Source organism: Protopterus annectens, chromosome 2.part0, assembly GCF_019279795.1.
Source record: "Protopterus annectens isolate FY-2018-M chromosome 2.part0, PAN1.0, whole genome shotgun sequence".
In the NCBI taxonomy this organism is placed as follows: Eukaryota; Metazoa; Chordata; order Ceratodontiformes; family Protopteridae; genus Protopterus; species Protopterus annectens.
The window spans coordinates 1,220,879,244-1,220,896,177 of NC_056728.1; the positions used below are offsets into that span (position 1 = coordinate 1,220,879,244).

General features: G+C 38.3%; 1 protein-coding gene across 2 annotated transcripts in view; it reads right to left on the bottom strand.

Moving 5' to 3' along the window:
• Nucleotides 1-3,658: 3,658 nt before the first annotated feature.
• Nucleotides 3,659-16,934, bottom strand: part of GABRG1 (gamma-aminobutyric acid type A receptor subunit gamma1) — a 734,122-nt gene continuing 720,846 nt past the window's right edge. For both annotated transcript variants that reach the window (XM_044061399.1, XM_044061398.1), the window contains exon 9: nt 3,659-6,753. In XM_044061399.1, coding sequence (XP_043917334.1) covers nt 6,475-6,753 — 279 coding nt within the window. In that variant the 3' untranslated portion in view covers nt 3,659-6,474. The remainder of the gene's footprint in view (nt 6,754-16,934) is intronic.

Here is a 16,934-nt window from a genome sequence, read left to right on the forward strand (position 1 = left end):
TGAGAGGGAAAGACTTCAGTTAGGTAGTTTAGTTTGTGTAGTAAAGGATAGCCTAGGGATGGTGTGAAGTGAGGGTATGTGTTTGTAGGAACTATAGAGTAAGGGAAGACTATGGGGAGGATAGGGATAATAAAATTAATTAATTAGGAACAGATAGGTGCTACAGTACAGCAGCACATTAAATCTGGACTATGAATGCCTTTTATGACTTTGTGTCTCTCTATACATAGGACACTGTAATCACTGAGTGTAGAAATTTCAATGATCAATGCTATTGTTGTCTTCTTTTCATGGACTACCATACCTGATTTTCTGTCATCTATTTTTTTAACTTTTGGTAATGGGTGATCCCATGTGTATAAACATCATAATTTTTTATAATACTTTGTGGTTCATGTTTCCAGTGCTTCTCAGAGCTACTTCAGCATTGTAATGCTTGTATAATCCTCAGTGCAACAGTCTTGCCACGTTATTCTGGCTTTCAGTTTATAGGCCCTCTGCCATTAGTGTATCACACCAAGCAACAAGATGTGTGACTGTTTCCAATTATGTTTTATAAAACCTGCATTTGTCTGTTTCTCTGATGTGTACAATGGATTTTGTAAACCAATGTGTACATAAGCCACTTTTCTGGGCTGTCAATGTTAATATTTCGTCTTTTGGTTTAAATTAATCTCCCCTTAACCATTCCTGTGTCAGATCCTGATTGGCACGAGGTTGTTCCAGGAGTTTTCTGTACTTGCAACTATATTTATGCATTTTTCACATTTCTTGCGTTCTCTTCTGATCCTTCGCCTTAGATTCTTTCTTTTGTTTATTGGCGTATTCAATTGCTGAATGATTTTTATCTACTTCTGGTTTGATTCCCGTCCCTGCTTGACCCAGATATGCTTCTGCTAATCTAAGCAGGGAAGGTGCTTTTTACTTTTTCTACTCATGTTTTAAAACTTTCACTATGTTTGGATTTTGTGAGGTTAGCAGATATTTTATGAAGTCCTACAGCTGCAGATCTATACATGTAATCAATTTCAAGGCGGCTAATACCGCCTTCAGAACGGGGAATATATAATCTTGGTATACACTGATTTTTATAAATCATTTGATAAGCATGAAGCATTTTTCTTGTTTTCCTGTCCAACTGATCCAATATCTTTTGGGGCCAGTCAATCACCCCAAAACTGTAAGTCAGAACAGGAAGAGAAAATTGATTTATAGCTTGGATTTTGCTCCTAGATGTCAGGGCTGTTTTCAGGATTAATTTTAGTCTTCTAAAATGTTCCTTACTAAGTTTTGTTTGCATTTGTTTGTGTTTTATTGTCAAACATTCATCAACTCCCAAATATTTATACACTCCCTCCTGCTCAAGTTCTTTTATATCACATTCCTGCCCCAGACTGATGTTTTCGTGTTGCTACTTTGCTGCCTTAATGGTTGCTTCCACACATTTATCAAGACCAAATGACATTCGTATATCATCTGAGAAAGTTTTGACCACTTGCAACTGTTATGTCAGATCGTCATCTGATGAACTATACAGTTTTAAATCATCCACAAAAAAAGATGAAGTCTTTACATTTTGTTGTTTTCTGTGAGCCAGATTGTAACCATGACCTTATAGGTAAACTAAAAAGCTTAATTGGTTAAAGGAAAGACAAAAGAGCAGTGGTGACAGAGTCACCCTGAAATATCCCACTTTTAATTTTTATCCCTGGGATAACTGCTCTTTAGCAAGGCTTAGCTGCAGAGTGGTTTGCCACTGTTTCATGGTTTTTGTAATGTAATCAATCGATCAGTGTAAGGTGTAACTTATACAGCTGGAAGCACTACTTTATCCATGAATGTGGGATGCTGTCAATGCTTTTTTGAAGCTTCCCATTTTTACAGTTCTCCATTATGACTTTAACAACAAATTATCCTTTGTTCCATATGAATTTCTTCCTTTTTTTCTATTGCCATGATTGAGCTTTCTTCTAAATGAATATAAAATCTGTCAGCATGAATTCCAATATATAGTTTATACATCACTGGAAAGCAAGTTATTGGTCTATAGATTTTGGGATAACTTGTTGGTTCATTCTTAAGGAGGAGTGTTGTCATACATTTATCCAGAAGTTAGTGGCTGTGTCTGGGCCTAGGGCTTTCCATTTAGGAGCTTTTCTTAATTTTGTTTCAATTTCTCTGGTTGGTATTTCATCCCATTTCATATCCTGTACATTTGAACTTTCTACTGTTTTTTTTTTACTTCTTCTATTCATTCAGCATCTTTGTTATGTTCCACAGCATCCTCATAGATATTTCTCCAAAATGTATCTTTCTTCTTTTTTGGGGGTGTTTCTATTCATTTTGTCTTGTTTTCCAATTCTCTATAAAACTTTTTTGGGTCATCAATGAATTGCTTATTTTATAGTCTTCCTTTTATTTATCTGCATATCTTCTAACCTTGCAATAGTGAATGATAGATCCTGGTCTGTTCTGATACTGTGCATTGCTTTCACCACATCTATCATGCTAAGTATCTTTTGTTGATCTGTTCCATCTTCTGTATTCTTCATCAGTGACACTTCTTAATTGCTTTATAGTTTTCTCTATTCAATACTTCCATGATGGCATTTGATTTCTTCCCTTCCTTTTCCTTATCACCCTGAGTTTTTGTAGTAAGACTTTATCTATTATTAATTTAGCTGTACAGTAATATAGCCTATCTACCTGTGATATATCACATGCATTTTTGTGGATAGTCTTGATTACTGTGTTGATTTGTTTTGAATAGTCTTGATTACTGTGTTTATTTGTTTTATCAAACTTCTAACATTTTGGGTCATGTTGACTTTCTGTAATGTATTTCTTTGACTGATCTTAATATGCCTATCCAACTCTATTAAATCAAGCAATTCTTACCTTAGATCATTTTCTTCTAAACTAAGGGCACATTCTTTGTTGTCCATTTTCTGCAGGCATTCTATAGAAATTTCCAAAACATCTTCCTGTGACATATGCTCTTCACCTTCATCCTATGTCATCCATTGCTCTTTCATATGGGAACTTACTGGCCTATCACTCCACAACATTGATGGTATCAGAATTTCCACCGTTTCCTGCTTTTTCCCTTGCTGTGCATCTCCAACTGATCTTTAGTACTGGTTTCCTACTGAAGGCTCTAAAGTATCTTCATATGGCAACTGATGACATGCTTCCCAGTCCACTTATTTCTCCTTAATTTGGGGACTCATTGTTCTATCATGCTGTGATGCTACTAGAGTTGGATTTTCTACACTAAATTCTTCAGTTTGCACACAATCCATAACTTCAGTTTCTATTTCTATAACTTCTCCATCACTAATCCTGTTTTCTACGTTCTCACTTTGTTTTCTTACTTTTTGTATTGTAAAATTTTCCATATCTGGATGCCTTTACCTGTAGTTTTCTTCAAATATCTTTGCTGCCATTTCAGCTGCAAAAATGACTAGATGAAAATGCATACTTCAATATGATGTAAATATTATAATAAGGTGTGTTATATAGCATAGCCAATCCAGAACTGTCTGATTTCAGAGACTGCATCAAGGTACTCCGCCCTTGATACTTTAAAATGAAATTGAGTGATTTGTTTGTAAGAAGGTGGTAAGAACCCGTGAACAAAGAAGTGAAACAGATTATATAAAATATATATTTATACATTTAATTTGAAGCATATTCTTTCCTGAAATCAATCAAAACTGTGATATCAAAATTGGCTGTATACATCATCAATGTATTATAATAAAAATGAAAAAAAAAACTGTTAAAGTAAGTAATGTGCATACACTAACTTACAGACTGCTGAAGGAGAATTAATTGTGTCATATAAAACCAAGAATAATGAAGAACTAAGGGACATAATACATCTAAAAATTCCCATCAGCTGTTTAACACTGGCCAGTTACAAAGACCCAAGACTAAAACAAAAACAAAAATGCTCACATGAACAGGTGTAAATACACAGAACATACTTTCCATTAATATTCAAATTATTGCATGTGGATTCAGAGTTTAAAGTACAACATCGAAGATGTCAAGCATGCAAAACTTTAACATTACATGTCTGAACTCATAAAAATCTTTAACATATTAATTGTCTGAACCTTGGTATATATCTATGTATGCAAAGATCATGCACACATTTCATTGTTGCAAGCAGTTTGAATATATCCTTTGTAAATAGTTAAAAAGTGGGTGAACCTGTTACACCAATATGGCTGCCATGACTAGACATGCCATTTCAGGGACTCATCTTCAGTTCCTAACCCTCGTTATAGTGTAAAGGAGTGATACACTTTGATTTATGTCTAAGGTGTGTCACCTCATAATTAAACATGATGAATAACAGACACTCAAACAGAAAAGTCAGCTATAAGGAAGAGGATTACCTTTTATTTAGTATTTTTGAAAAAAAAAAACACCTGCTATTTGTCTGTGAACCTGTCTGTGATTGTGCATACCCTGCTTTCATCATGCATGGGCTACTGTAATTACCTATATATTGGACTTGTAGACTATGAAGGTGACCACCAGCAGCTCTTGGAAAACAAGCTATCCATTTACTAGCCCAAACATCACATCATATCATTCTCTAGTGCCCTGTTTGTCAGTTCCACCTCTATCATATATAAAGTTCTACACCTTGCTAATTTATCCCTATATAATGCACCCCCACCCAACAGAAGCTGCACACTGTCCAACATGTGTCCTCTGCTCTGCCAGGTACCGGCTGCTGGCAATTTAAAGAGTGCAGTCAGTGTCCATTGGAACTTGCTCTCTGGGATTTTAGGCTGTATAAAAATGGATCTTACAAAGTGGGTTGCTTGACAGAACTGCCTCTCAACATCATTAGTTGTTCTCTATAGAATCATTTGTTTCATCTAGGTTATAATTATTGTAATGCTCTGTCTCTTTGACTCATGAATGCAGGTTTTTAAATTTGTCATGCTTTATGATTTTACCTGAACTACTGCTTAATTTTCAAGCTTAATAATAAATTCCAACTTTCAAGTTCATCTTGAGCAGTGCTACTCAAATGGGATTAGTATGCACAGGGATTCTGAGTTAGGAAAGGGCCTGTGTAAAGGGCCACACAGGGCCCTAGTTAAATATGGCCAATATACATATACTCACTCTATGAAAATAAAGAATATGGTGTGTTAGAAGAGGTACAGTATGCTGTTATTGTGATATTCATTTATAGCAACAAAATTATATCTAGACATTTATGAAAATGTCAGCAAGCCACATACTGTAGTTGTGGAATGCTGTAATAGACAATTACGCAACTTGAACATAAGCTATAGTCAATGCACTGAAGCAGGAGTTGAATAACTGTTTTCTGGAATTCTAAAAATAAAAAGAAAACAGTTCAAAAATGTAATCAATGCATTACTGAAATGTGCAAAAACTGATAGTAAAATGAAATGCTGTCACTGTTTTTTTATCTTAGTCAAAATATATGTTTAAAAATATACCTGCAGTTACTATTTAAGCAAATTATTTAAAAATATTTTGTTCACTGCAATATTTTCTAAATCTTATTATAAACATTCCATTTCTAACCACAACTCTGTAGAAGTATGAAACTTAAAATAACTTAAAATATGATTCCATTAAACAGATGTCATTCTGCCAACTCCTTTTTAAAATAAATTATAGAAAAATATTTTAATTTTAAAAAAAATCAAGTCCTGAAAATTCTACATAATGTGTTAAACTTTTTTAAGTGCACTTGAAACATTTCCTTCTATGCTATATTGGTATTATCTAAAATCTATCAAGATAAATTCTGCTGTCTCAGAACCTAGATTTACTGGCTTTATTTAATGTAACTGATTTATACATGTCATTGACTGCTACCAAGCTAACTTTTTTTCTTAAATGGGAGCAATGTTTTCAAACTTCCCATGTGGGACGTTTGCCCTACACCCGCTTTTTCACTAAAACTGCCATCACTGAAAACGAATCACTGGCAGACCTGAATGCTGGCTCCTTCGGACAATCTTGTACTAACATGGCCTGTATGTATTTGTATTATTATTCATACAGAGTAGAATGCTGTAATGGTTCTTCTCAGAACACAATTTACATGTATTTCTGCAATGAGTGACTTTTACCTGTTTAACAGAAAGAATTAAAACTGTATTAAATAGTAATTCCGTTTTAAAACATTATGATTTTCTTCATAAATAAAATAATGGCTGCTTCAACTGCTTTCTGCTCGTTACACATATTAGATGTCAATACAAGTAAGAACTTGCACCTAATATCACTATTCCTATTGTGTTTTGTTTTGGGTGAAAACTTTAGATATCACATACTAATGGCATTCTGTTAAAAAAAAAAAAAAAAGTTAATGAAAATCAGCAGGGAAAACAATACTGTTCATCTTCCTGTCATACAGATTTTTGCTTTATATTACCACATTCACTGGCACTGCTAACAGAGTTTGGTCTACAGATAAAGATAGGCAATCCAGTAAACAAGGTTGAATAAAGCAAATGCTGTAGGGAAAAAGATTCTTGAATAGGAATCAATTTTAGAAACTCTGATGTGAATTCGCCCTTCCTTCCAAGTCCCACTGCGACAGTCTTCAAAGCAACAAAAAAAGCTGGCACAGTGTTTGCCTTCCAGACATGGGTATCCATACTCCTCGTTTTGCTCTCGTAGATGGGAGATGTTGTTTACGTGAACTAATGTTGACCCTGGGAAGCACTGAACAGCTGCAGATTTCTGAAAAGAAAATTAGATGCTATTGTAAAGGACTCAAAAGTGTAAGCATAACAAGTCTTGAGAGAGATTACTTCATGTTCATACACTACTTATTGCAGTGGCATTCTTTGCAAAGATGAGTTTCAGCAAAAGGCGATATAACTTTTGTAATATTGCTTTGACACCATAAAATTGCATTTCACTGCTTACAGAAGCTCACAACTTCTATTCTCAAGAATGTCATTTGCAGACCATCACACTTCTAATAACTACAAAATACTGTATCACATCATGTGTTGGCAAGGTACTATATATGTGTACATGCACACAAACATACACAGTGTGTGTGTGTGTGTGTGTGTGTGTGCATATATATATATATATATATATATATATATATATATATATATATATAGATATAGCTATATATATATATATATATATATAGCTATATAAATATATAGATATATAGATATATATAGATATATATACACATGCATACACACATATTATATATATATATATATATACACATATAATTTATGGAACCATTTAAATTGATCAAATACCATTTATGTTGATGTGCATAATATTGAAACAATCTGATCAACATTATCTGCATTCAGCATGCTACTACATATGCAAAGAGAATTTATCTTTGCTCATACCAAACTTTAAAAATAAAAAAGAAAAGAAAAGCACATAAAGAAAATATTTTTTGCCAGGTCAAGCACCCCTGCACACCACACACCCCCTGATAATTATATATTCTAACTCTGAGATAGCACAATCCCTGGGGAAAAGGTATATTCCCCTACCCAGGAATTGTCGATCTTGCACACCAATCGACCATCTGTTTAGTCAACCAAACCATGTGATTAAACAGATGTTGTCCAAAGTACCATTCAACAAGGCTACACGGAACACACAAACACACACACACACACACACACACACACACACACATGTTTTTCCTGACATAATTAGGTTGACAAAACAGCTAATCAATGGGTAAGTGAGATCGCAATAATATTGTGGTTGTGGAATATGAGCATAAGTAGTAGGGACATTGCTTTGTAGTTGCATGCCCCAAGGTCATTTTTCAGAGTGTGCTCTGTGTGGGTTTTATTTTTTTCCTATTATTTTATGTCAGCATTATAGACATTGACATTTAGCTCTTTAGATATTTTCCATTTCACACATGTATATATAAATACACACACACATACACGCTTGTGTGCGCACACACACACACAAGGTATCATGTCATATCTATTCAGCTTAGTTTAGACAGCCGTGCTAGTAACATGGGCATGTTACAGCATAAACTGCTTGTTGTAATGATAACACATGATACAGTCTGATAACTCTCTGAGTTTCTCTTTTCAATCTGTACTGTATTGCAATTACTGCAGCAACTTACAAGCAGCAATGTGTAAGATTTGTTGTAAAAGTGAAGTCTGTCAGGAGCATCTCAAAAGACATCAGAAAGTCCAATCAGAAAAGAGAGGCTTCATTTTTTCAGATGCAGCTGTTCACTAAAAAGTTGATCATTATAATAGAAAAAGAGAAGCAAGAAGGCAGATAGAAATGCATACACTAATTTATATTCACAAACTCACTGTATAAATAAACATCTCTACTGAAATAAGGTTTCTTTTCAAGGAACTCCTACAATAACAATAACAGTGTAAACAGACAAACCTCTCTTCTCTTAGGGAGGAAGTAAAAGTCCTACACAGGTTACAATATTACCCTAATACAAGGACAACTTTTTTTTTTTGTGTAGCATATTATATGTGATCTATATGTGTCTATATTATATTTTCGAAAAGAGAGGTCAACGAATGGCACTTACTCTAAAATGCCATTTAGTGAATTTGCTCGCAGCTCCCCACATCCCCCCGCAAATTATATATACCAACTCCGAGATCGCACTACAGTGAGGAAAGGGCAACTTTTCCAATCTTCACTGTACCGTGATCTCACTATGAACAGTTCACTAAATGGCATTTTCGATGTAAGTGCCGTTCTCTGACCTGTCTTTTCAATAATATAATATAGACCTGATCTCTACTATAGGCTACAAAAAATGGGAAGGAAAAAATTATTAATTCCAAGAGTAACTCAAAATTTCTTTCTTAAACTCTTGCGTGTTATTTTCAAAACTCCAGCTAGAATAATCTCTGTACAGGATATCCTCAGTGCATTTCACTGTTTGTGTAAGCAAAACAAGTTATACATTAGGATTCAATAAACTCCATGTAGGCTCTGTGTGAAGCCTACATGGAGTTTATGTGTTTGTGCAATGGTGCACGGTATTCCAATGCACCTTCAAAACACAGGATGGGTGCCTTATCCCTCTTTGCCACATAAACAGCTTTGCAACAAATAACTGAACTCAGTCTGTACACAATCAACTGCAACACTATCTACAGTGATATCAAGCCATACAAGTGTTATTTGTACATTTATTAGTTTTGGATGTAGTGCACTTAGTGATCGCACAACTTGTCATGATTATTGCTTGCAAATAATACAATTGTGATTTACATTTCTGTGTTTGTTAGCCATTCTTCATTTATCTGAGCAGCAATCTGAGGCATGCAGTGTGTAAGCCATTCTATATCATTGATCTTAAAATGTATGAGGATATTAAATGGAAATAACATCATATGCAGGTGCCAACTAATGAAGGGCAGGTTGGATGTTAAGGAACACAACCTGCAACTTGTGTGCTGTTTACTTGCATTTCCACTTTGTAGATCTAACCTGACACACCCAGTGGAAGTAAGGCAGCTGCAGTGCTGTTGTCTTTTCCTTCTCCCAACCACTAATCATTCACAGATGCAATCAATTAAAAACAAACACAGGAGGAGTGCCTATGTTTACATCTCTTACGCAGACCCAATTTGTCTGGATTCAGCAATTCTAATGAGCTCACACCTCATTTGCGTATTTACTCTGCTAACAGCCCTGAATCTACACCATATAAAAAGGCAACTGTAGCTGGGCAAACTGATGGTGAGGAGACTTGTTTATGTTGGGTAGACTGCAGATAATGCTATTTCTTCAGGATATATCTTTACAGAGGAGTACTGAACTTCATAAGGTATGCTTCCATTTGGTCAGCTACATACTGCATATGGCAAAATGTATTTAAGAAAAATCTGAAGCAAAGGCTTTTATACTTTTATCTGTATGCATTAGTTAGAAGTGTACTGATGGCATGGGCATGTTTGCCAAGCCATTTTAGAGGTATACATGATTGCCAATACATGAAAATAGAAAGCTGTGGATAAATATGTACAAATGTTTCAGGGATAGTTCCTTTGACAAGACTTTTAGCATTTCAAAGATGGTCTCTGTTAGCAAAATGTGCAATTTTCCTGTTCTTTTTTTTGAGGGGGGTAAATGTGAGTTAATGTTATGGTACAAATAAGGGTACACTGTTATTTTGGTGGGGAACAAAGGTGAGTTAATGTTATGGCATAAGCAAGGATATGCTGCTCCTGTTACTCTCCTTGTTTTGCATCCTGCCTGTTGTTCCTATTTCACATATCTAGACTGTTTTATGTTTCTCCAGTGGGTAGTACTGAGTGGCTACATTTTCTGTTTGTTCTGTAAACAGTTACTTTGTAGTTATGTGATACTTATGTGTATTATCATTCTGTCGTCGTTTAGGATACCTAGGACCATGCCACCCAGGCGTGTTAACCCTCAGAAATCCCCTTTACTGATGCTGAGAACCAGGTGATTGTGGATCCCTTTAGGCAACATGGTGCTTTTCTGTGGAAAGAGATTGGGAATATATGGCTCATAGGCTGCAAATATGGCACTAGATAATAGTCAACATGAATGCCATGGGTGACCATAGCAGGATATATGAGCAGGTGTGCCACAGGACCATTGACATGATCACAGCTGCACAGGGGAGAGTAGCTGCTGTGGGCCATGACCAGATGGTTACTACAGAAGGGCCTGCTAGGGAACCACCAGTAACACCCAACAAAGAGTTCCTGGCAAACATCAGGGATCCAGACAGTTCCCAGGAGAGTGCAGTACAGCATGTGCTGGATGTTGCAGCAAAAGTTTCTGAGACAGCAAGCACATCCCAGAAGGAGCTTCCAGGTAGGCGTTGGTATCTTAACAGCTGAATATTGCTATATAGTAAAATAACTGAAATCAAAAATTTACTTCTTTGTCACATCTCTTTCTTTTTCTGGGGGGGGGTTGAAGATTGCTACAGTTATTAGCTTAGGTTGCAGTTGTCACCCACATTTTTGTTGAAAGTATTGTTAATGGACATATAAAGGAGTAAAAGTATTACCACCTGTGTTACTGTTAATTGTGATGATGTTCTTATTACAGATGGAATCTCTTCTGCAGATGGTAAGCCAAACATTATGTCAGTACTGCTGAGCAATTTAAAAAAAATATTTTAGTGTGCTGTTGATGTCAGGCCTGCTGTGTGTATCACTGTACTGTCTACAATAGTGGCAACACTGTTACTTTGTTAGGATATATTGCAGTACAGTAGTGTAGGTATTAATTTATTCCTGTGTTTGTTGCTTTTTATCACAGGTGATCATGACAGTGGAAGTGTGGTCCCTCTGCCATCTGATGCCAGTGCATCAGCAGACTCTGATGATGACTGTGGCCAAACTGAGGCACAGTTGGGGGGGTGAAGTGGTTGAATCTGACATTGAGGTTGATGTACAGCTATCCCATGCAGTTCCATCAGATGCAGCCAGTAGGCTTATGCCTACCCATTCCAGTGAGGTGGCAGATACTGGACAGGTGGCGGGTGAAGACACTGATAAGAGAAGTGTGGCTACTGCAGTTCCAGTGTCTGTTGAGTCTTGCCATACCCAAGGTTTTGGCAAGCTACCACACAGAAAGGTTGATTAAGGGTGCTTGGAGGGGGCCTGCTGTCCCTCCTCCACCTGGTGCAGGTGTCTCTTCCTGTTCCATTCAACATATATTTTGGGCCATCAGAGGCACAGGCACATTCCCATAGGTGCTCCAGACAGATGCTCAAGATTGTAGATGTATCACAGTCTTGACATGTGTGACTGCCTCCACCATGTTGCTGACTCAATGGATTGGATGAATGGCATGTTGGTATGAGCTGTGTCTGTGATGGCACATCTGCTGGGAGGGGAATGGCATCCACATGGGCACAGGTCAGCCACATCATCTGCTGTCAGCCAATGTGGCCGTGCCCTATTATGCTCTGATAGTGGCAGGTCTTCCACTGCTTCATCAGTGAATATGCAGTTCACACCCAGACATGGTAGGTCATGGGGTCATGCTCCTAGGTGTTCCTGTGAAGGGAGCTCATCCAGCAAGATATCAGTCACCTTCAGGTAGCAGCACTGCATCTGACCATGGGCAAGAATGTGCCAGTGCAACTCTTGACAGAGTCAGTTCTCATGGTCGGAGATGACAACGATGAACTGCCACCTCTACCATGCATGGCTCACACCTGTCTGACATGCCAAGATCTAGAGCTAGCACAGAGCTTAGCTGTGCTCATGCAGACACTCACACACCAATTTCACCTGGAGGACACATGGAGACACACACACACACAACAGTTACACATTTTGTCTTACTGGCCATTTGTTGGCGTATCCAACTTGTCTGCCTGCTTCTTCATACACCCTCACCAACCTTTTCTGTCAGCCGAAGCTTCCTGCCCCCCCCCCCACACACACACACACACACAACACCCTGTGCAAGTGATGATAACTGTGCAATGTCCCTGTTTTCTATTTTTTGGATTCAGGGATAAATAAGCTTTGTGTCTGATGCTCAGGGTGCATAACTAACTTAGTGCTTAGTAGTGCTGCATTTGTGGTGTCGAACCATTAATTGTACCTTTGACATATATTGGCCTTGGAAAGTTGGACAGCTGATAGCATCAAAATTTCCCAGCATTACAGTGAATGATCTTGTGAGGATTGTGAAGTCAGAAACTGCAATGTGTATCATTACTTTCTAACTTCTCTTTTTAATAATTTTCCAGTACAAACATATGGTGCTAAACTGAGGGCATGCAGTGATCATCAGTACTTTTGAGAGGCATATCTGTATGAATCTTTGATGCCTGAGGCCTACTATTTAGTAATGGACACATATATGTCAAATAAGTCTGTTGTCACATGTTAAGACACTTTCTGTACAGATCTCCCACCTATTACTCACTTACTGTACCAACTTATGAAATACAAAGATATGCCACACATTCATATTATTTATACACTCCAGGTTCAGGACTTACCTTGTAAATGCAGCAGTTGCCACAGTTTTGGTTCAGGGCTGACTGTGTCTGATGCAAGCAGTACACAGCCAATACATGGGGAGGTAATGGTTGTGAGTTGCCTGGCATCAATGAATGATATTTTATGTATGTGATTAAAAGGAAGGCTTTAGGCCACTAGGTGGTGAGTGAGTGTGCTATGCGTTGTCTCTTAGCCAATGCAAGAGTATACTGAGCATGCCAAGTCTGCCTACACCCACATCAGCTGGTGGTTCCCCCTCTGACTCCTCATCTGCCTGTGGCTGTGGTGACCTTGGCCTTGGTGGTGGGATATGTACCCTTCCCCTTGATGATCCTGTTGAAGCTGTTTTCTCAGGATGATGTTGTGTAGCAAGGCACATAGCTGTGAATAGTTCTGTACATGTTCATGGATTGCACTGCAGGGCTCCCCCATATGTATTTAGACAGCAGAACTGTGACTTCAGCAGTCCAAATGCATGCTCTATGATATGTCTGGTTTGAGTATATGCACCATTCAGCTGCGGGTGTGTGTGCATTTCTGGTGGGTGTCACCAGCCATGGTTCCAGAGCATAGCCTGCATCCCCAGTAGATGACCTTGTGGAATATCCCCCCAGGAAACATCTGGTACAGTTGGGAGGTGTGCCAGATATGTGAGTTGTGGTAACTGCCAGGGTTGCCAGCACACACTTTCAAGATGATTCCCTTGGCATTGCACATGACATGGCAGTTGATAGAGTGGTAGCCATTTCTGTTTTATGTAGAGACAACCCTGTTCCATGGGTGGTGCCTTCATTTCCATATGTGTGCAATCTACAGCACCCACTACTTCAGGGTGGTGTGCTACATGGTAGAACTCCTGCATATTTCTGGCCCTCTCCAAAGAACTATATGGAAAATATATGTGGTGACTGGCATGTTGGAACATAGCATTCAGGAACTGATGGAGGATCCTGGATGGTGATACCTGTGACATCCCCAGCATGTCCCCTGTTGTTCTCTAAATGGTACCTGTAGCTTGGATTCTAAGGGGTGCACATACCTTTGTCTCCACTGGGATAGAGTCCCCCTCAGTTGTCTGGCTCTGAGTTGAGGATGACAGAGGTCACAGAGTTTCTGTAGTGTGTATCTGTCTACCCTGTAGTGCTCTAAAACTTCCACATCATGCACGTTGTGAAAAGTTAAACAGGGCTTGAAAATTCTTCTTCTCAGCCTAGCCCTATTAGCAGCAACAGCTGCAGCTTTGGCTTCAGCCTGTAGCATATACAAAGGAATTAAAGCAGCAGCAGCCACTAACATTCTGTCCATGTAAACTCCTTTCTGTAGTTGTATTGCAAAAGTTTTGGAATTTGCAGGAGAAACTAGCATGGAGTCTGCAAGGATGCTTTATAACTTGTCGAATAGCTCCACCATATTGGATTGGTTAATTAGCATGCAATTCAGCTGCTTATGCTGTAATTAGCATGCCATTGTGTTTACCTTGTTTGCATGGGGGTGCACGCCTCTACACAGCACTTACCAAATCTAAAACGGTCTGTGCCCATGTGCCTGTCGTGCCACAATGCACACAGTGAAAAATGACCATGTAGGCTTTATTGAATCTCCCTTGTCAGTGTATTTGGCCAATTAAAGAATGAACTATATACTCAAGATGCTAATACTATTACAATTAAAATTAATTACTAGAGCTACATAATAATTTTTTATGAAGATATTATTTTTAGATATTTTTTAAATTATGCTGTAGACATAATTCACACCATGACTACTGCTGCTACCTCGTCATACCAGGATATAGGATTCAGCGATAGTCCCTACCGTCTGGCAACCAAAATAATGAGTAGTTTGGTCAAAGTGCATGAATTTCAAATGAAACACTGCAAGTAAATGGAAACTCTACTTTTGCCTAAGGATCGGTCATCAGCACTCACTGTATTGAACCTAAAAGTTTACCAGCATCTTGTCATGGTGGGTGGTTAGACTCAGAAAACAGTGAAAAAGGTAGTGCCTAATTTTTCCATTTTCCTCACTTTCTTCCTCTTCTCCAAGCTTATGCAACTTCAGAGTTGGGCTATAGATGCACTTTGAAGGTACTGGGGCTTGTCTTGATATATTTTTTTTGTGGTTTGCGACAGTGCAAGTGTTGCCATTTTGACTATTGATCTCCCATGTGTTTAGATATTTTGGGGTTCAATAATCACACATGGATTAAACAAGACATGATTATTAATAGTAGACTAAAAGAAAACTATGAACGTGACCAATTAATTTAGTAGAAGCATAACACCACTGTCAAACGACCACACAAGAAAACACTTTCTTCTGGGAAAAATTTGTAGTTTACTATTCACTGCAAAATAACAAATCACACCATACATTATGTCACTTCATAGTTTGAGATGAAGAATTTATTTTCACATGACGTTCCACATTTCTGCTTGGAATGGATAGTAAGCCAGTCAAATGCACTTTCAACAGAAAAAATTACCATATTTATGAATTTACTTGCATGTTCCTCACTGCTGGGGAATCAACCTGGAACTCAGCGTAGAAACTAAGTTCACCTTCTTATGGCTTCAGTTGCAGCACATGGGCTTTCAAGGTTTAAATTAAGTTAGCCTACTTGGGGGGGGGGAGTCTGCCCTGCATCCCACAAGATTCCTAATTATGGTGCATACATTTTCTTTTAAACAAGTGTCATTTTGGTGTGAGGTACTTTATAAATGGAATTTCCACTGCAGTCCTTTCATTGAATAAAAAAAAAAATTCAATAATTTTGTTTAACAACTGTCAACATTATCTTTATTTTACATTTATTAAATATATTGTCATTTAATATATTCAGCACTCAGTTACATTAAGTGACAAATCAGGCAATCTATAAACTTGAAAAGAAATGCTGAACATTATTCCCTTTTTAATAATCACTTATAACATCACACACTATATACACTCATGTGATATCATAGGAAAGTACAGTTGTGTACACTTACCATAAATGTAGATGTTCGAGTGTCTTCACTGTTGCAGTCATCACTGTAGGGATCTTCCTGCCGGCAGGCAGCCTCGGTCGGCCAGAATCCCAAAGTATGGGTCCGGCGTCGGCTGTTCAGTCATGCTCCCTGACGTCAGAGTGCCAGGAGTACAAAGCTGCCAGCCGACGCCACGTTCTCCAGTCTTTCTTGCCGTGCGGTGGAAGCAGTTCGCAAGAGCCGGTCGGCTGACTCCTGATATTTTTTCGTGCTTCAGTCCGAAGACTTACTTCTTCTTCACAAAGCTAAGTACCCCGTTGGGGAAACTTTTTTCTTGCTCCAGTCTGATGTCAGAAAAAGTTAATAATTGCATTTCTTGTGGGAAGCAAATACCTCATAAGGATTTCCACTCTTACTGAATTCCTTGTTTAGGCCCTGACCACGACGTAGCTAGTTGTCAGTTTTGTGCTAGATTTAATCAACGTACTAGTAAGCGGAGGTACAATTTTGCTTTTCACTACTTTGGCAGGCGATTTAATTATAAAATGTCGTCGGACACGCTTCCGACTACCGGAGTTCACAAACGATGCAAGGATAAGGACAGGCCTCCGAGGTCCAAATCAGACGACGTTTTACAAGCAGAGCCAGCTACAGATTCGGCCGCCATCAGTGAGGTGCTTTCGCAGCCCTTGTCGTCGGCCACTTCAGAACCGATTGCCGAAACGGACTCCCACGAGGAGCCAACTAGGCCTTTGAGTACTCCAGCTGCAGGACCTTCGGACAATGCTCCCTCGGATGGGTCCGGAGCCGCTGTGCAGGTACCGGCTTCCGAGGGGGTTTTCAGGCCTACTCAGCTTCTGATAAAGGCAAAGCCAAAGACAAAGGCAAAGACTCCTTCTAAATCTAAGACACCAGCCCAGGCCTCTTCTGATCCGGGACCCAAATC